Here is a 21,051-nt window from a genome sequence, read left to right on the forward strand (position 1 = left end):
TCTACCCCCTCTCCTCTCTCCTACTCCCTCTCCTCTCTCCTACTCTACTCCCTCTCCTCTCTCCTACTCCTCTACTCCCTCTCTCCTACTCCTCTCTCCTCTCTCCTACTCCTCTACTCCCTCTCTCCTACTCCTCTACTCCCTCTCTCCTACTCCTCTACTCCCTCTCCTCTCTCCTACTCCTTTACTCCTCACTCCTCACTCCTACTCCACTCCTCCCTCTCCTTACTCCTAGTCGTGTGGTGTCCGTACACCTACGTGAAACGAGTAGAGAAGGATAGGAAGAGGTTAGATAGAGGAGTGGATTTTATAGTAATGCATCTGGGGATAGGAGCGAGGAGAGAGAACTGACAGATGTAGTAGATACTAGTAGATGTAGAAATGCCTTGACATTGACACACTATATATATATATATATAAACGGAGAAGAGAATGAAACAGACTGAGTGTAGATGGGGGTCGATATTATGGCACTTAATGTTATAGCCTGAATAAATCTACCTGGTTTATCCGCAGAAACAAAATAACTAAAAGAGGCAGGTGTAGTAGAGCATTCTGGGCACTGAGCATCTGTAGGCCATACAAATGGAGAGGAGAGAAAGATAATGGGTGTAGGGGGCATAGATGAGAAGGGGGAGATTGAGAGTATTCGATTTGAATTTAAAACTCAGCCCTGTATCTTTAACATTTCTATCTGAGCTCACCAAATGGTGCTTATGGTAGCCTTCCCGTATGCACACAAGACGCCTGGCTTTGCATTTTATCACCAGCCGTGAATTAGGCACAGAAGATGAATGTTGTTTTGCATGGCTGCATGATAAAGAGGTCCCAGGTGAGGCGGGGAGATAAGGCTGTGATGGATTGCGTTCCCCTCCACTGGCAAAGTCAAAAACTAGACAACGCAGCTTTAACAAGTTACTATGCATATCTGAGATGGGACCATCCAATAGCCATCACCTGACTAGCGGTTAAACATAGAGATTAATGGCTTATTATTGGTCACACTACTCTGAATGTACAATCTGCATAAAGACCTATGACATGGTTGTAAAACAGCCATGTGACAAAAAATGTGTGAACGGCAAAAATACATTTACAGAGTATAAAAATCTTTTTCTTGAAAAATGACACAGAACCTCCCTACACACAGTTAAACACAGATATAGAGGAAATGGCTCCAGACTCACATGTGGGTAACTTAGCTCCTTTTAACTCTTTAAACCCGAAACTCGTTACTTGTCTCTGTAAAAGAGCGCCTTTTGATCCTGGAAGCCTTTCATCCCCAAATGGCTCTGCTTAGAACCTCAGACGGTTCCTCAGCAGGATAAAAGGCTTAACCCGATGTGAAGGATCAAGAACAGGAACGGAACGTGGTTCTCATCAGTTAGTTAGTTTGGGTTAGGCTTTAGCTGCAAGTGGAAACCTTTCTTTCCAAATGTAAAAGGAGCCATGTCACACACCTCTGCAGTGTTTTATGTTATTCCTTGAGATGTTCTTGTGCCGATTAGTTTTGACACGTCCACATTTATTCCCCTTAAGAGAGAGGTGGAGAGAAACTTTGGGTACCAGTATTAGAAGAATGAGAAGCTCCCAATCGTACGGTTTTGATTGGCAACTAACGAGCGACGTAAGCGATGCTTCAACTAAACTAGCTATGCTGATGGCATGCCAAACCTTAGGGCCAAACGTTAGCTTGCGGGCAACCAAAACTGGACATTTTGAAAGGATGGAAAGATAGTTTTCCATGACCCCGTTACAGTTGTCAATGCAATTGTGAAAGGATGCTTGCTGTATAATGAAGAAAAATAATCTGGTGGCAGGTCCATGGAGTAGGAGAGGAAGAGGCAGAACATAATAGAAAGAGAGAGAGAAAGAGTGAGAGAGAAACAGATAGAGGTAAAGAAGCTGGGTAACTATGAGGTAATGTCTCCTTGAATCCGCCACTGGCACATGCGTAGCTCACTATCACAGAGCGTGGCACAACAGAGGAAGAGATGAAGGGAACAGAGGGATGGAAAGATGGAGGGATAGTGTAGGAGAGAGGGAGAAATGTGGGAGCAGGCTTTGACCCTGGCAGCTTGATTTATGGACATGTTTGAAGTGAGCTCATTCCAGTTGACCTGATAGTGGTTGTGTGGCGTTAGTACTGGGGTGTTTGCCTGTGTTGCTGTAAGCATGAGTGCTTGTGGAAGTGTGTTCGTGTGTGTGTGTGTGTGTGGCTTATGCAATTTTTGTGTGTGTGTGTTTGTAATTATGAATGGGTGTGTATGTATATAATTAGTTTGTGTGTGTGTGTGTGTGTGTGTGTGTGTGTGTGTGTGTGTGTGTGCGGGGGTTTGTATCATGGGTATGTGGGCGTAAATGCAAAAGGGGGAGGCAGGGAGGGGAGGGACATGTGTGTGTATGTGTCTCTGTGTGTGTGTGTGTGTGTGTGTGCAGCAAGAAAGAAGGACAAACACACAGCCTCAGGGGTCGACAACCCCCCCCCCCCCCACGGTCGTTTACATTCATACACATGCACTTCCTGCGCCCATCTGCATGCATCTGGCTCTGGGCTGTAACCTGGAGACCCCCAGGCCTGCCCCGAGGGGCTCCATTTTCCATGAGTCTGTGACATTCAGCCCAGCAGACCCCCAGACCACAGACCCAGCCCACCAAAGTCCCCCAGACCCCCTCATCTCTGCTTGGAGGTTAACGGGAAACGTGGCGGAGGCAAGTGGGAAAGGAAAAGGGGGTGGGAGCGATAGAGGTGCAGCAGCAGCAGAGCGGAGGTGTGGTGTGGTGTTGGGATGGGGGGAGGGGTTGGGGACCCTTTTTTGATGAGTCCGAAGGGGGTTGTGAAACAGGACTGGGAGACGAATCCATCAACGGCTATAAGGAGCCAGCACAGCTTTGGAGTTCTTTGTGCTTTTTACCCCTGCTCTTTTCCTCTTTCTTCATCCTCTAACACAGGAAAGAGGGAAATAGATGAAAGAGAGAGAGAATGAGGGAGGCAGAGAGAGAAAGAGAGGTGGATATTGGCAGTCTAGAAGGTACAGGAGAGAGAGAGAGAGAGAAAGAGAGAGAGAAAGAGAGAGCGAGAATGAGGGAGACAAAGAAATAAAGAGAGGGAGAGTGAGAGAGAGATCTTGCAAGGCCAGCCAGGGTGTGGATGTTTGTGCCTGTCAGCCAGCGTGTAAGAGGAAGTCAAGCGGTCACGCTGATGTCATATCAATGCATTGGAGTGGTCGGTTTGACCCCGCACATTACTGTGAGTGTCTTGGAGGATGGCGGGGCAACCAGCGACCGGTGCGTGCCAGCCGAATAACCGCCTGGGCTGGCCTCTGTGGTCGTGTGTTATGAGGGTCTCCACTTCACTCCCAGCACTGCCAGAGGAGAGACTTGTGGGGCTGTTTGCTGTATTTTTAGCCCTGGCTGCCAGGTTATGGGCCACATGAAGCCAACCACATTGTTTGTAATTCATTTCCTAAGTGTATCGCATTATATGAAGTCCTCTGTGAGCGGCGCTAAACTTCATCATGAGCAGAGCCCTCTCGGGTTGTAAATACGTGCAGCAGTTTAACTCAATGGTAAGTCCGTTAAATAAAACAAACCACTGGTGGTAGTGGTGTGTGTGTGTGTGTGTGTGTGTGTGTGTGTGTGTGTGTGTGCAGCTGTTTGGAATTATGACATTTTAACAAGTCACCCATTGTCCTCTGAACTGTTTATTTGTGTGTGTTTGAATCCTGTGTTTCAATGGACAATGGTGTCATTTTCTTTCTTTCTTTCTCTTTCTTTCTCTTTCTTTCTTTCTTTCTTTCTTTCTTTCTCTCTCTCTCTCTGCCCCAGTATCTGCTGCATGGAGCTGTTTTTCCACACAAACATGTAAAGGCTCTGTAGGGATATCTCTGTTTTGAGTCCCATTCATATGGGACCCCCCCTTAGCCAGGATATGTGTGACCCCCTTCCCCACAGGTCACCGTCCAGCAGGAAGTCTGGGACATATGCGGTCGCAATGCCAAAGGAGCAAAAAAAAAAAGAGAGAAGCCATTCCATCTTTTACGAGTGGAAGAAAAGTGCAGTTGAGACATACCACAAAAAGGAGGAAGTGCCGAAGTCCTCTCACTCTTTTGCTCCAGCCCAGCCTGTGTCCTCCTAACCCGTGTTTTCCGTAGCTGCCTTCGTCTCTCCGGGTTATTTAGGGCAACTCCTGAGCTTGGAGGCCCTGGGTTGCTGTGAGATGAAGTTTTCCAGCATGTGCCAGACCAGTCTTTATGAGTGTGACACACGTTTTGCCTTTAGTTCACCATGCTCTATAAATGATACTCATGCTTTTACATTTAGAGATGTTCAAACTAAATGGTCACTTGGTTCAACAGGTATACTGTAAATGCTGAATGAGATGTCTAAATCCAAATGCACGCAGAATTGCAGATAGTTTACTGTATTCGTTTTTAGCTGACATAACATTCAATCTTGATGTCTTAATTCAAGTCCATGTTACAAGGGCGCATGCCTTGGTCCTTACTAAATGAGATTTGAATTTGCATTAAATGCTTTTGGACACTATGTACATAGTACAGGTTTACATATACCTATAGGGATAGCATGCACTCCATACATTCATCTTAAAGTTTGAATCTAGCCAGTGCAACTAAAGCAGGACAGAGTAGTTGACTGGTGAACGTGATGTCAGTATGGTATTGTGAGCCTGTTGTTGTATACAACCATGAGGTCATGTTTACAGACATGAATTGCACACTTTGAATTCCACATTGTCTGGATTTGCCAGTGTAATGACAACTTTCCAAGCTGTCAGTGTTTATTTTCAAGCATGTCCTTATCACAGTAAGATAAATAACCATAAAAAATGGTGCATCAGTGTGTATGTTATGGTCGCATTGTTTCCAGGAAAACAGTTTGAGTCAGGGCTCTGTTGCTGATTTGAAACACGCCAGTTGCAAGGCCATGCAGACTAGATTTACAACTTTAGTGGATGAAGTCAGCCAGTGAGGCACGATGTCACTGATGAAAGTTTTATTGTGTCGGGCAATGAGCACTATTTACTGGTTACCAAGGAGCAGAGTCAGAGAATTTTTGAAAAGTAGAAGAAAAAAAAAGAAAGAAACCTACTGGAAATGACATCTGACGGTTATTCATCCCAGTCGTTTCCCATTTGGCAGGCCGGAGCCATTTTTCTCTGGCATGCGTAATCATTTTGTCTTTCTTCTCTCTCTCCTCTCATGCTGTCTCATGCTGCCTGTGAAGAAACACCAGTGAGGGTGAGTGAGATAATCAGCCAGGGAGAAAAAAAAAAAAGAGAGAGAGAGAGAGAGAGAGAGAGAGGAGGAGAAGAAGAAGAGAGTGTTTCTTGGTCTAGGTCTCAGCTAATGCAAGAAAGTGCAGTGGAGATGTGAGCCAGCTGCTCGTAAATTGGGCGGATTGTTGTGTAGAAGGCGGACTTCAGGGAGACACGAGCAGAGGGCAGTCACCTTCCAAGACACATCCACAGGCCCGTCATGCCCCCACAGAGCAGCCCCATGTGGGAGGAACGAGGCTCATAACTCCTGCTGTGTATGTGACACTGCCAAGTATAATCATCAGTGGACATACAGTATCTCTGTTCTGTGTTTAGCCAGTTTCCAGACCACATATGCTGTCTTGAGGAAGATAAAGGTTAGCTGGAGTAATGGCAGGGGGGAGTGGGAGACTGCAGAGTGTGGCAAGGAACAGCTGACATCACCTCAGACGCGGCTACGCGTGTCGGCCCCAGAGGTCAGCCAGCCACGCCAGCAGCATCGGGCAGGGCCAAGCGGCCAGGAGCACATGGGCTAATTGCTTGCAGTTGTGGCGTGTGGTGACTGCGTGTGGCCATCTTTGGGGGGGGGGGGGGGGGGGTGATTTGCTGACTGTGCACGCAGGCTTGCAGACAGCCTCCTGAAACCCTATCCCTGCACACCAGCACACGTATCATTAATATTAATGCTTACACATCAGAAATCAGCACTGGGGGGGGTTGGGTGGTGGGGGTGGGGTGATGAGGGGTCGTGTGGAGAGAGACCACCTGGGAGCTACCGCTGTTTTGAAACTCATTTTCCTTCTCTTGTTCTCCATCTCTCTTCTCTCTCTATCTCTCTCTCTCTCTCTGAGCTGGGTCAGCCAAGGCCTTGGTTTGTTTTCCCTGCGGCTGACAGACCTTAGCACCGAACCCCAGAATGACATTACAGAGGGGGAAAGAGCAATGGGTTCACCTTGGGTCAGCCACAGTGGTTCACGTCAGGCCCAAAAGCTCGCTGTATTTGCACGTCTCCTCTCCTCAGAACTATATTTAGCGCCGCCGAGACTCTTACGCCGCCATCGCGCCGTGGAAACACATCTAGATGAGCTCATTTGCTAGGAAAATGAGAGATATAGTGCTGCCAGTGTGTGCACATAGAAAGCTGTTTGGTTTAAAGTTTCACTTCCCCAGTATCTATGCTCAGCTGCCAGTGGGGAACTAGGGCAGCGGTCAAGGTGACCTGAGTACAAGAGAGAAAGTGGACTCTTAATAGGGATCAAGTTCTACACTCAGTGGTCAGATAAGTAGATGGACGTGCCAGCTCAGCTTTGAGATATGTGTGAGGGCAACGTGCCCATTGCAGTAGCAATAACATAGAGTAAAAAAAAAAGAAAAAAGGCTGATATATGTTTTGATGTAATAACAGCTTTGTTGGACCATGGGGACACAGACGTGACAAACAAGTGGCAGTTATATTTGAGTCCGCCAGAGAAAAATGGCCCCAAAAATGTACGAACAACTATTGGCTGGCAGTAGGCGATTGGAAGTGCCAGCCAGGATGAGTGTGTCACAAGAGCAGAGGAGATACAGTATCTCGACTCCTCTGCTTCCTCCCAGGAAGGACGGTCTGAAATCCAGCGGAATTCCATCGCGGCCGGCCAGCCAACGAGTGTGCGTCTGGAATAGTGCACACAGTGAGCGCACAAGCGCATGAGAGAGAAGGTGGGGGCTGAAAGCCCAGTGACCTAACACTGCATACTGTACAAACGCCATCGCGCTTTTCCTGGCCCGGCGGATCAAGGCTCAGCACAAAAACCAGACTCTGGGGCTTTTCGCTGATGTCGGGAGAAAAGGAAAACAGACGCAGATCCCCCAGTAATGGAGGGAAAAGTCAACAGACAGACATTTTCCCCCCGCAAGTCCTAATCCAGGCAGATAGCTGGATGAAGTAATTATACAGCCCAATCCATCCAAATATAGAAGGCAAGCTGAACCTCCCCTATTCACTGTTGCTACTGTGAGTTGTGACAGACCACGCTGTCACCTTCCAGAGAAGACAGGGATGTGCAATTTACCGTGACTCAGGTCCAATTCTAACACACTGTTATCTCATCTGTCTCTTTTCATTATCTTTCTCATGACCTCTCCATGAGATTTATGAGAAGGAGGATAGAGTCATTGTGGTGGTTGTACACATACTGTAGTGCACGGCTGGAATTTGCACCAGAAAGCAAGCAGAAGAAAGCAAACAGAAGAATTGTTTGTGTTGTGGAGAAAGCTTCAAGCTAACTTTATTCTCTAATTAGCCCCCATTATATCCTCAATATAAACACTCTATACTCTGTGTGTGTGTGTGTGTGTGTGTGTGTGTGTGTGTGTATGTATGTATGTGTGTGCGTGTGTGTATGTGTGTGTGTGTGTGTGTGTGTGTGTGTGTATATGGGTGGGGGTGGGGGAGGTGTAGTGTCTCACACTGGGCCTTGAACCAGAGATAACTCAACAACACAGAGCCCACACATGCAATGGAAACAACAGGTTTCAAAACCACAGCCTCTCAGTTACAATCACAATTCAAACACACACACACACACACACTCTCTCTCTCTCTCTCTCTCTCTGTCTCTCTCTCTCTCTCTCTCTGTGTCAGTCCCTATCCCACTCTTTCACTGACAAACACACACATACACACACACACACACACACACACACACACACACACACAGCTGAGCAGTATTGATATTTTGAATGATACCGGAAAGAGAAGTTATTATGATCAGCATAGACCACACTGGCTGTTGGAAACAAAAACACGTCCCCATTTCCCAGATGCCAAAGGCAATATTTCACTTTTTAGTGAAATCTCTACGCCTACCCAGGTAGCAGCCGAAGCAGGATCCAATCAAGAGTTAGCTGCCATGGGGACCTCTCAGATGTCCCAATTCGATGTTTTCTTTTCCATTTCTCCTCTGTTCTTTATCTCCATGCTGTCCGAGAGTCCCTGTTCACCTGATCCTTCATGCTTGGTCAGCAGTCAGGCTCAGCTTTCAAAGGGGCAATCTGGAGATGACCGAGATGACCCCCCTCCCTGAGCCCTGACCGAACCCTGAGGTGGGGTGGCGGACGCAGAGTGAGTGGTGACGGTGCGCAGGCCATGTTTGGTCATAAATCTCTGCTGACCCGTCAGTGGTCAGTGGGAAATGAAGAGAGAAGGATAGAGACGTGAAGAGAAAGAGAGGGGGCGGGGGGCTTGCGGGATGGGGATCATGTTTGTTTGCTCTGCGAGGAATAATACACTCCCAGCCTGTCGTACAGTTACTCAGAGGCCCACCCCCAGAAAACCCAGCACAACCCCGCACACACACACCCGCCTTGCCCCCATGCACCCTCCTGCACATGCCCTTTCTGCCCCCGCTGTTTACCCCCTTAGGGGGTAGGGGCGAGGGGTGAGTGGAGGTGGATAGCGCATGGGGCCTCGTGTTGTCAAAACGCTCCCCCACCAACTTTTTCTGTCCATTCTGTCCCTTTTCTTCCAGCTGAACAGTCACTGGGTTTCATATTGTTTGTTCCATTTCCCTCTCTTTCTCTCTGTCTCTTTCTCCCTTTCTCTTTTATCCTGGCAGTTGCTTTAATTTGCTCTAAATCCTTCCTGTCTGCTCTGCCACCACTCTCTCTCTCTCTCTTCATTCTTTCTCTCTCTCTTCATTCTCTCTGTACTTCCTCTCACTCTCTGCCTCTCTCTCTCTCTTTTCTCCCTCTCTTCTCTGAGCTCTTACCGGCACATACCACAGAGGAGAGGAGAGGAGAGCGGACAGCCCTTTTCTGCATTCTCCAGGCAGTGACTCTCCAAAAACCTACTCTGGCACTCTGGACTCAACTGCATACTTTCCTCAATGCAAACCAGATGTGAAATTGTAATGTATGGCAGTTTTTTTCCCCCTTTTTGGCTCTCCCTTCTTTCGAGAAAGAGGAATGTAGCCGAGTTCTTCTCTGACCATTCATTGTGATGTGAGTCGTCCTGAATTTTCACTGACACAACTGACTTTTGGTGTTGTCACAAGGCAAGACCTGTAAGATTCACAGATTGAGAAATGTTAGAGGGAAATCAGTGGTTTATTCATATACACAACACTTTTATGCCTTGTAGATTCAAAGGAAACTGCAAAAATGCTCAGAGAAATCAAATCAATTCAGTAGGTGTCTAAATCCTTTTACATTTTGCCAGTTAAGTTAATTTGCAGCGAATTAGCTCCTTGAGGAGCCAATCAGGACTGTAATCATAAGCACGAGTAGCCCGGCTCTCTCTCCTCTTCTTCTCTCCTTTGCTGCGCATTTACAAAGAGTAGTAAAATCACAGCAAGAATCCCTGTAAAACTCTAAGCTCCACCTCCACCACCACCACCACCACCACCTCCACCCCCAGGGCCTGTTAGTTACTCTCCCCCAGAACACACAGCTTCCATACCACTAATGGGCCACGCACGCCCATGTTACGACCAGCACTTATCTCCACTCTCCAGGTTCTCTCACGCAGCGGTGCTCTGAACTACACCGCTGAGGTGAGAGGCCCTGACGCTTACAGTAATTGGTAAAGCTAGGAAGGATGATCCAGCACGGGAAGCCAGTGGGGGAATCAAACAGAGAGGGAGAGAGAGAAAGGAATGGGGTTGACCTTGGCATCACTTAATGGTTCACAGAACAACCTGTTTTCAGCAGCAGCGGTGAGAGGAGGTATGGATTCTGTCTCTGTATCTCTCTTTCTCTCTCTCTCTCTCTCTCTCTCTCTCTCTAGTGTTTGAGGGGGAGTTTTTTACAACTCGGTGCCCTTTAAAAGGCCCAGTAGAGAACAGATTACACAGGTCTTTGCTGCCAGGTACTCATTTTGCGTCCTTGATGTTTCCAAGCTGCACATTCACTGGGCTGAGGGCGGCCCCTTCTCTCCCCCTCTCTCCCACTCCGCCCATTCCCCACTCTAGGCGGTAGTTACGGGCTCACCGGGGATGACAGGTTTAGGCCTTGAGAGTCTGCTCCACCACTGTGCCTCTCCTTTTCCCTTAAAGCCTGAAATTGCACAGACACACAGTCCCTGAGTGCAAGTCAGAGAGACAGACAGACAGATAGACAGACTCCGCAGCAGCACCTGTTGCTATTCTCGTGTGACAGCCAGAAGTGGAAAGTTAAATTGAAAAAGCCAAACACAGTTATGAGGCCTGGCAGTTAAACTGATGATTCCATTAAAGAAATGCTATTGTGAAGTAGGAGTTGAAGAGGGTTTTTTTTCTTCTTCTTCTTTTTTGTCACAAGTGGATTTGGATTTAAACTGGTTCCATGTGCTCAGAAACCAGTGCATCATCCTAAATCATCTTCATCATGCCTAAAAATTATCATTAAACATGATGTTGAGGCAAATTCATTCTCACAGTGGTGTCTGTTGTGCTTTCACCCTGTTGGATGCCGCCTACATGTTTGAAGTTTGAACCACTTAAACAGCTGCATTATATTGACCATAGAAGATTGTTAGGAAAACTTTACTTGAACTCTGTCAGACAAACATAGACACGTCTTGGCAGATGCCATACACTGTCATACATTTTCACAACATATACTTTTCAATTATATAAGTGTTGTGTCACCATTTCTTGTAGTTGCCATAACAGACATCAATTTAATGACAGTTCATCAGTATGTCGCATAGGTCTTTGTGACATTTAACATTATGAATGGCACAGTGTTTTACTCTGCGTGGATCCTACACTTGATTTGTATGCTAGCATTTAATATAATTCTAACATTATATGTGGGTTAGCATTTCACCTAATGTGAGGTGTGGGTTAGCGTTTAATCTAACATTATGTGTCGGTTAGTGTTTGAGATTAGCATTAGCTTTCATGTGAAAGTTTGATGTTAGGCTATGTGTACATCTGCTGAGGGGGGTGTCCAAGGCAAAATCATTCATGTTGTCTGCTGTTGTTGACTTTGGCCTTGGTCTAGGTTGACTGTGGCCTGTGATGCTCTTCTCTCTCCACTGTGGGGATTTTGGATTTAGAGTCCATGTCAGCCATGGCCTCCAGAGAGCCTTTGGACGTGCGGGTGGCCTTAGGTAATGCCTCTGGAAAGGAGAGTTTCTGGGAGATGTCATCTTACGTGGCAGAAAAATACAGTTTGTTTACCGGCTGATCTCAGTCCAAGGCTCCACATCAAGCATGAAATAAACAGACATGGTTGCAAGCTTACACAATAAGCAGCCCTCCATCCGTGGACAGGCATAATGTGCATGTCACAGCATGAGGGTATGATGAAATACAAGCAAAATGGTGTGATTGGCGTCATTTATGTGTTTTTGTCCAAATTCTGAAAACAACTTCTGAGAGAGAGAGAGAGAGAGAGAGAGAGAGAGAGAGAGAGAGTGAGTGTGTGTGTGTGTTACTTCAATACATGACAAGGAGAAGCTACGATAGGGAGATATACCACAGCACTTGCAGTCAAAAGGAAACATCAAACAGGAAACATCAAAGTGCAAGTCAAACTGTCGAGACATTTTATGACTTGTAGGATTTAAAGGAGGAGGTTAAAATTATTTGTGTGTGTTTGTGAATGTGTGGAAGTGTATGCACATCAGACTTGTAACCTGTGTGTGTGGTATGTGCGTATGTTTGTGTTTGTGTGTGTGTGTGCAACGTGTGTGTGTGTGTGTATGTGTGTGTGTGTGCGCATCCATAATTGTGAGTATGTGTGTATGCATTGGCATTAAGGATTTCTTATCTGGCTTTCATGAGCCATTGCGCCGCCGTTTCCTCTGATAAGACTCACTCTCGCTCTCCTTCCTCTCATTTTCCTGCTGGTTGGCTCTTATCTGATCCTCAGAAAGCCAACCCCCACAGCTGGGCCAAAAGGACACACAAACGTGTTTGGGTTCTCCCCTGATCCCTTGGGCCAGTCTTTCTCTACACTGCCCTATTTTGGTGGAAGTCTTTCTCTCTCTCTCTCTGTCTTACTCTCTTTTACTTCCCAATTCCTCCCTCTCTCCCTCTCTCTCTCTCTCTCTCTCTCTCCCTCTCTCTCTCTCTCTCTCTCTCTCCCCCTCTCTCTCTCTCTCTCTCTCCCTATATACTGTATCTCTCTGTCTCCCTTTCTCTGTCTCTTCATTCTTTTTTTCCTTCTCCCCCTATTTGTTTCTGTCACTCTCACTCTGTCCACCCCTCTACTTCAGTCTCTTCCCTCTTCACTCTCTTCTTCTCCCTTTTCAAGCCCTTCTCTCCTTCTCTCTCTCTCTCTCTTTCTCTCTCTCTCTCTCTCTGAGAGTTTGTGTGTTCTCTACTTACTGGTCCTGTGTCTGGAATCTGCCATTTGTGGATGTGAACCCTCACACCTCATTGCACACCCTCCACCACCGGGAATACGGACGAGACACAATCCAGATGGTTGTATTGTTTTGTCTCTGTCCAAGGCAAAACACACACACACACACACACACACAAGCTTTTGTGTTGGATGCAGCATTCTTAAATCTGATAGGTTTGCACCACTTGGCCAAGCTCAGGCCTGCATGTGATGCTAGCCTCAGTGCACACTTTAGGGATTACCTTATTTCTTCTTTCTCTTTTCTCAAACCCTCATTCAATTTGGTCGCAAGTTATCATTTTTCAAGGGCGCTTTTGACGTTTGGGCTTATTTTTCAGAATGCCTGGTCAGGCTGCGGAGGCCCCAAATGATATACAGGAGTGTCCAGCAGTGCATTTTCCCTGCCCTGATGCAGGCTGGCCGGTGTCCAGCAGGCTGACGGATGCCGATGTGGTGGCTGTGTGTTTATTCAAGCGCTGGTGCTTCACTGGTCCAGTGCTTTGATTTAGGACATGTCATAGGTTTCAGATCAGGCGCCAAGATTCCCTTCTCCCATGTCACTTTCCCTCTCTCTACCATTCTCTCTCTCTCTCTCACTCTCTCTCTCTCTGTTTCTCTGCTCATAATTTCTCTTTCAATAATTTTTTATCCTCAGTAGCACTGAGCTTTGGAAACACTACTCTACAACTAAGCCACTTCCAGATGAAGCATAGAGATAGACATTGGCGCTGCTCATTGTTTACTGTCCATCTGGCTAGAGAACTGTCAGCCCCAAATGGACGAACACAGTGCCTCAGTTTAAGTATCCACACATTAGGAGAGACTTATTTTCAGAGTATTATAAATTGCCCTTTTGATATTATCTAGGGCCTTAATTTGGCCATTTAAACCTGGGCAAAAATAGCTTTATTCACCAGGGTGGGTTGTCTAAAACTCTGACGTTAAAAAGTTCCACTGGATGTTAGATATAGGGCGTTGTGCTTATGTCTTTCCTGGTAGGGAAAAGTCTGATCTATCTTCTTGACAAATAGCATTGCATCCCCTTTCTTGGAAGAGTAGTGCACTATGACTACTTATTTCTTAATCAGCAAGGAATCTGGAACAAACCAATTAATCTCAGATATCAGCTTAAAGGGATTTCTTGCCAATTGGTTGGCATCAAGACAACACTTCACTGATTAATGTTGGCCTGGCTCTGCCCACTTAGAGCCTTTTACCACATCTTTACCACATCTTTACCTCCCTTTGAACTCACTGAACTCTCTTGTGTGCAACAGTGCACGTGTGCTGTGTACTTCCGCCAGCCTTCTCACCGTAGGGTCATTACCCGTGTCAGGAATCAACTGTCAAATTCTCAGAAATATCGGAGGTGTGGATACTTATACTTTTTCCTGCTACTTGGTCTATGCTAGTTCCTACAACAATATTAATCTAGCTTCTGGAAAATGTATGTATCCATGATGTGTGTGTGTGTGTGTGTGTGTGTGTGTGTGTGTGTGTGTGTGTGCGTGTGCGTGCGTGTGGAGAGAGAAAGAAATAATTCACTTCCACCTCTGAAACAATAAGTCTGAGACAGGGGGTGTTACAGTAGACACGCGCACGTGCTGGCCTGATTTAAGTGATATCCATATTTACACTTTCAGACACATAAAACAAAGGCCAAGTGCAGCCTTCAGACAAAACAGAAAGGCACACCTGTCTTGAGTTAAGAACAACCCCCCTTTGAAGGCTAAAAATGGACACAATGGATGTGTATATCCTGTTTGAGCCGTTGCCAAATTATAGACCGGAGCTGGCTCAGATGTTTCCCTTTGCTGATGCATTGGACAGACTGGAAGTATGGGACCACATCCATGACCCCATTTTGAAACAATACCATGATTTTACTGTAAGGAAGAAAGTAAACAGTTTTAATAAAAGCTGTGTATAATCTGTCAAGCAAAGTACTGTCATGACAAATACCTTACCTTTTTGTATATTACTTTGTTACACTTAAGTAAGTATAAGTATTATAAGTATACTCTTTTGATCCCGTGAGGGAAATTTGGTGTCTGCATTTATCCCAACCCGTGAATTAGTGAAACACACTCAGCACACAGTGAACAAACAGTGAGATGAAACACACACTAATACCGACGCAGGGAGCTGTCTGCTACAGCGGTGCTCGGGGAGCAGTGAGGGGTTAGATGCCTTGCTCAAGGGCATTTCAGCCGTTCCTACTGGTCGGGGGTTCAAACCGGGAACCCTCCGGTTACAAGTCTGAAGCCTTAACCAGTAGGCCACAGCTGCCCCTAATATTGTAATATTGTAATATTGCAAATAATCTCGGCAGGTAGGCTTCTTTCAAACTTTTTTATCACGGTTTGAAAATGCAGGACTCCTTCTTACAAGCCTGTTGTGTAGAAACCCTAAACAGTGTATGTGTGAATCCATGTATTTTTGTATGAACGCTTGTATGAACTTGTTAGTGTGTGTGTGTGCATACATTTGAGTGTTTATGTCACAGAGAGAGAGAGAGATTGTGTATATGTATGTGTTTGCCTCTGTGTACATTTGCTACAATGAAACAAATTTGATACTTGAGAAGTGAAGCCCTCAGAACCAGATCTGTTCTTTTGGAATCATAACGCACACAGAATGCAAACAGAAGTCCAAGAGGATTGGGGGCAAAGAAGCACACACAGTGCAGCGAGACTGTTTACCTCAGCCCCAGACATGCTTACTTAGTCTTTTGTGCTTACAACATCTTCTCATCATCAGCGTCTCCCAGCAGCTCATAGTGGTGACTCATAGAGGCCTCTGGTCTGACACAATCGACTCCAGAGCAGGGAGAATGGTGGGGGGGGGGGGGGGGGCAAGTTTATAGTAACAGCATCGAGAACTTCCAGTAAATAAAGTTCTGCTGACGTTGAGGAGAAGCACCTTTGACAGGAGCCAGCCGAGGCAAGGACAGCATATCGACTAAATCCCACAAGAGCCCTACCGCTGTGGCCCAATCGCTCGTATAAGTCGTATAAGTCATAACACAAGTCTGTGTAAATGACATCCACTCTGATGCACCTCATTTGGTCTCTCTGTCTGGAAGACAAAGCAGTCAGTGTTCTTCTAGACAGCAGTAAATCACTCCAAACATTGTATGCAGTTATAACTGGGCCTAATGCGATTTTAACTCGATTTCCTTTGAGGATTTAGTAAGTGGTTATGCTGTTATGTTGTTAACGTAACGTTACTTAATGTAACACCTCCATTATCTGGCTATGTTGTAAACCTAATATAACACACCTCCATTATCCTCAAACACAAATTGAACTCTTCCATCCTTCACCGAGAAGCAGCTGGCTTCCTTACAAAAGTGGGAGTGTGAGAGGTTGACGTCGAATGGATGGGGGGGGGGGGTCAGTGTAGGTGGCATGTGACACCTGATTGGAATGCAGTAGATAGCGTCATCTGCTTAGCGTGTAACACTGAAGGACTTAACAGCATCACTCCTCAGCTTGGCTTTCTCCAGCACCAACACATCTCTCTGTACTTCCTCACCACCCTCACCAAGTAAAACGTGTTCCACAAGCACACATCGCAGTCCTGTCACTCCCCCAGCATCTCCCAGGGCCAAGGACATGTCCTCCAGATAGCGCTGGACTTGGACGAGGTAACAGACGAGGAGTGTGGGGGGATATTTACAACCTTTGGTGCGCCGGCAGACGGCATGTCTTAAACTACGCTGGTTAATGCCGTATTTGGGAGATGCAGCCTCCTTTGGGGTGGAGAGTTTATTTGAGTCACGGTATTTACGCGAAATTTCGCACACACAGACAGGCACACACACACACACACACATGCGGCCCCAGAGCTGGTTTCTGGGTCATGTTCCTCTGTGTAGGGGAGGAAGAGAGCTGGGCCTGATTTCCTGTAACCCCTGGGATTGCTGTGGCATGTACCCCACTGGGACTGACGTGGTCGACTTTCTGGTATTTGCGCATGTGTTTTCTTCTTTCTGTCTTTCTTTCTTTCTTTCTTTCCACCCAGCCTTTTCCACTTAGTCACCAAATATTTCCCACTCTGAAAGGTGGAATTTCTCACTAGAGGAGTTCATTGTGAAAAATGAGCGAACCCCCCCCCCCCCTCACATACACACACACACCTCTGCATTTCACTGCCTTCTCCTCCGTTATTCTTTTCTCTTCTCTAGGCTTCTCTTCTCTTTTTCTCTACTCTCTCCTTTCTTCTGCTCTCTCTTCTTTGTGCACTATTTTCTCCTTCTCTCCTCCTTTCATCAGTGCTTTTTCACCTTAAGAGAGAGAGAGAGCAGGCAGAGGACTGCAGAGGGTGCAGGATGAACAGGGACTGGAGTCTTCCTTCCCAGATTCTGGGTTCAATCATGTCTGGAGGCCAAGCCCCCAGGTCGAGCATGACGTCATCTTACCGAGTGGTGAGAGCTACTGTAGGGTCACTCAGACTATCAGGCCTGAGGGCAGCCTACCCTGTCCAAGCTGTCCAGTCCTCTCTCTCTCTTTCTTTCTCTCTCTCTCTCTCTCTCTCTCTCTTTTTGAGCTAGGCTCATGTTTTAAATGCTGTGCATGGATTTGCCAAAAGAACCTCTTCACCCTTGGCAAAAATATGTATTTATGTATCAGAGGTCAGAATCTTCAAAAGCGTGAAGTTCCCATCCATTGCTGAACAGAGGCCTGTGCTGCTTGATATTTAGCCGGTGCTGGCAGGTTAGTTATTTTAACTGAAGCCCTTGCATCTCCTTAGCCCATAAATACACTTGTAGTGAAGTTGGAGCAGCATGGAGAGCCAGTGTGGCCTTTGTAGAAGCGTCTCCTTGTTCAACTGTTGATTCTCTCCAGGCCCCATAAACAGCTTGTCCTGTGCTGAAACATATGAGGTGCAACTCGGCCTCGTCCAGGCCAAATTAAGGAATACAAGCCGCTCCGATCCGTCGCCCTTCATCAAAACCTTAAAGCAGCCCGCTCCATCCCGTCACCGCGTGTTTACAAAGCCACCGGTACAAATTAACGCACCGGACCCTTGGGGTCAGTGTCTCTCAGCCCCAGCCATTTTTGGCGCTCACGAGGCCGCTAGTCATCGGGGGCAGAGCTGCTGTGATGTGTGGGACCGAGTCCCACAGCGTGGGGATGAGTCAGGCTATGGCTCGGACTGGGGCTCAGGCAGGAAGTTGAGGGGGAGTGTTGGACAGCGTGGCCGTGTCCAGTGGGAGCTATAGCGGCCCTTGGAACGGAAGCCAAGATTGGGGCGTTGCGGCACATTAGACGTGATTCAACACTAGTTCACATGAGGGGGGGAAAAAAATCTGAAATCACATCATCCAGTTGTACAGTAGGTCGCTGGTATACTATTACTGTAGACACTTGTGTCACGTCCAAAAACATGATTGAGTCTAGCCCTGGATGAACGTTGATTCCTTCAGCATATAGACTAAGGATTCAATGTAGATTCTATGCTACATGCAGGATGAAGAGTTATTTACTTTCACCTTTTCTCTTATCCAGAGGGAGTTTAAAAATGTTTTTATTATTGGTAATATTATTATTTTTGGGTGCTTCCTGGAAGGCACAGCCTTAACCCAAAGTCTTTATAGTACCTTGAGCTTCAGGAATGAGATTTATGTTTGCTCCATGCTCCGTGTCAGTTTGTAATGTAGGATGAGTGTGGAGAGTGTCGGCTCTAGCACCTGCCTGGAGTTATTACAGTGATAACGCACATCCATTGCCATGGCTCAGAGGAAGCGGTGCTTGGGTGTAAAGCGAATCATCGCTCCCCGGAGGAGGGGGATCAGATGGCCTCATTAGGAGAGGAACCGGGCCCCTAATGACGGGATGGGAGACGGGGCAGGCTGAGGGCGACTGCCGCCTTTTAACTCCCGCGCTCCCTAATTTATCTCCAGACTCACCTCAAAGCAGCACCTTGAGTGGCTCTTATGTGCAGCTAAGTGGTGTCGTCTTAAGCGCAGGATGTCACACGGAATATTTATGATTGCCAGGAGCTGCCAGGGTGTAAGGTTCTTGCTCTCTCTGTAGTCTTTCTTTTTTCTGTCTTTCTGTCTTTTAATCTGAACCATCACATGCCCTCAGTGTTGTTGTGCCTTTGCTTCACTGCAGGAGATGACAAAGGAGGTAACCTGAGGATGTTTCTGTTGGTTGCTTTTCTTTTGTCTCATCCCTCGTTCACAGTAGTGATTAAGCGTCTGCTCCATGTAGGGCCAGTGTAGCTTTAGGGTTTTGTGTGTGTGTGTGTGTGTTGGGCGGGGGCAAAAGCTGTGCATGTGTAACCTCTGGTTGCAACAGATACCCCAGGTTTATGCTGCCAGAGTTCTGTACAGTATCATGTATTTCAAAGGCTTCCCTCCTGCCCTCATCCAGTGTTATGGCAACCCGATAGCATTTCTGCAGTGCTGTAACAATATTATTATGAGTCGTGTGTACACCTACATAATTGTATAGGCTGGTGTCAACTTTTAATTGGGCTTTTTTGTGATTGTTTGAAATGGTGATGTTGGCTGGTACCATAGCATACACCTCTCTCTGTGTGTGTGTGTGTGTGTGTGTGTGTGTGTGTGTGTGTGTGTGTGTGTGTGTGTGTGTGTGTGTGTGTGTGTGTGTGTGTGTGTGTTTCTGTGTTTCTGTGTTTGTGTATGTATGATCTATATTTGTGAGAGTCTATCTGCAGTGTAACTGCTGTCCTGCCTGAGTGTGGTATGTGTATGGAGTGGGAGAAAGAGGGAGTTCAGTCTGTATGTTTTGGGCGAGCCCTCTCACAGGCTCTCCTAATCTCCATAGGTGGTCTCCACATCCACTGCTTAAATATTCCCTCATAAATATTTACAGGTGCAAATGTATTTGGGCCACAAGCAAAGTGATAATAGTCTTCTCCATTGAGCAGTCTCAGTTAGCTCTGGGCGAAACTGTTCCCTGATCCTTTTATCATGAAGTTTCAGATGCACAAGAGGGATTGATGACATGGCAGTTGAGCAGGGTGGATAGAGGAATATGTTCCACAAGTGGCCGGTCCCTTTGTCTCCCTGTCATCACAGTCATCAAATTATATAGCCGTTTTGTTTTCTCTAGGCCTCAGAACGGACCTCTCTCTGTCTCTCTCTCACACACGCACACACACACACATGCACGCACACACACACACACACACACACATACACACATTCACACACACACTTTTTCTTGCACACATGAAGACAGGCTTTTTCACTCATAGCTTTTTCTCTCGTTGTAGGAGCAGAATCGGAGTCTATCGTGCCATCGTTATCATGAGTGAGCGGTTCGACTGTGACCACTGCAAGGAGTCCTTGTACGGACGCAAGTACATCCAGTCGGACGACCACCCCTACTGTATCCCCTGCTACGACAGCCTGTTCGCCAACACCTGCGATGAGTGCAAGGAGCTCATCGGTCACGACTCCAGGGTAAGAGAGAGAGACGCCACGTCAGGGAGGCTGAACAAATTAAGGGCTCTCTGGGGCATCATGCAATGCCAAATGACCATTGCAGACTCTCCAGCTGTCACTCACTGCATAAAGTTTGCAGTGGTTGTTAACAAGCCTAGAGGGAGATTCCTCTTGTTCAACTGTCGAATAGTTGTGGTATTTCCAAATGTTATTTTCTACTTTATTGGATTGCAACAGTATTGTCATTGTCAGCAGATGGGTAGTTAAGGAAATGCCCTTTTATAGCTATATAATTAGCTATGTAGTTATATTGGACTTAGTTTGTGTAAAATCATGATTAGTAAAGTGAGTCAATACCAATTTGTGTGGTTTTAGGAGTATGAAGAAAGTAAAAGTCCTACCACATATTTTTTCCAACCACTGTGTAAAAACCAGCTGATTCTTATTAGCTCAGCTCTTTTGCCAGGTAGATGAGCTAATTAGCTTAGCTCTTCAGCTGGGTACAGTAGATGAGCTAATTAGCTCAACTCTTCAGCCAGGTAGATGAGCTAATTAGCTTAACTCTTCAGCCAGATAGATGAGCTAATTAGTGAAATCACGTCTTATTAGCTCAGCTCTTTAGCCAGGTAGAGGAGCTACAGTAATTAGCTCAACTCTTCAGCCAGGTAGATGAGCTAATTAGTGAAATCACGTCTTTTAGGTGCACAGGTAGAACCAAAACATGAGAGGACTTTTACTTTCTGAAGCCAGATTTCCCATCTCAATTTCCAGATCATCTCTAGTAGCCTATGACTGAGTGACGTGCAGAGTTTGTATGTATAGAGGCTGTAGTCTTCCTGATGCACCATATGATGATGTGCCAGGAAGCCTCTGTCCACAGCTGTGGGAGACTGTATTGGACTGTCTGTCACCAAACTCTTAACTGCTCTGCTGTTGAATTTAATGTGTCTGTTTGGTAGGACTGTTGATAAATATAAGGCAGCTTTTTAATGATGCAATTTACTACTGGATAGGGCCAATTAGTTCCACTGTA

At 46.4% G+C, this 21,051-nt stretch overlaps 1 protein-coding gene across 1 annotated transcript in view; it reads left to right on the forward strand.

Moving 5' to 3' along the window:
- The window catches only part of fhl3a (four and a half LIM domains 3a), a 46,033-nt gene that overhangs the window by 15,470 nt on the left and 9,512 nt on the right, over nt 1-21,051 (forward strand). The window contains exon 2 of the mRNA XM_076280461.1: nt 19,847-20,036. Coding sequence (XP_076136576.1) covers nt 19,881-20,036 — 156 coding nt within the window. The 5' untranslated portion in view covers nt 19,847-19,880. The remainder of the gene's footprint in view (nt 1-19,846; nt 20,037-21,051) is intronic.

The sequence above is a fragment of the Alosa pseudoharengus genome, unplaced genomic scaffold (genome assembly GCF_046254945.1).
Source record: "Alosa pseudoharengus isolate Yale_2024_CS ecotype anadromous, Long Island Sound unplaced genomic scaffold, YU_APseudo_1.1 YU_APseudo_1.1_scf_12, whole genome shotgun sequence".
Classification (NCBI taxonomy): Eukaryota; Metazoa; Chordata; class Actinopteri; order Clupeiformes; family Clupeidae; genus Alosa; species Alosa pseudoharengus.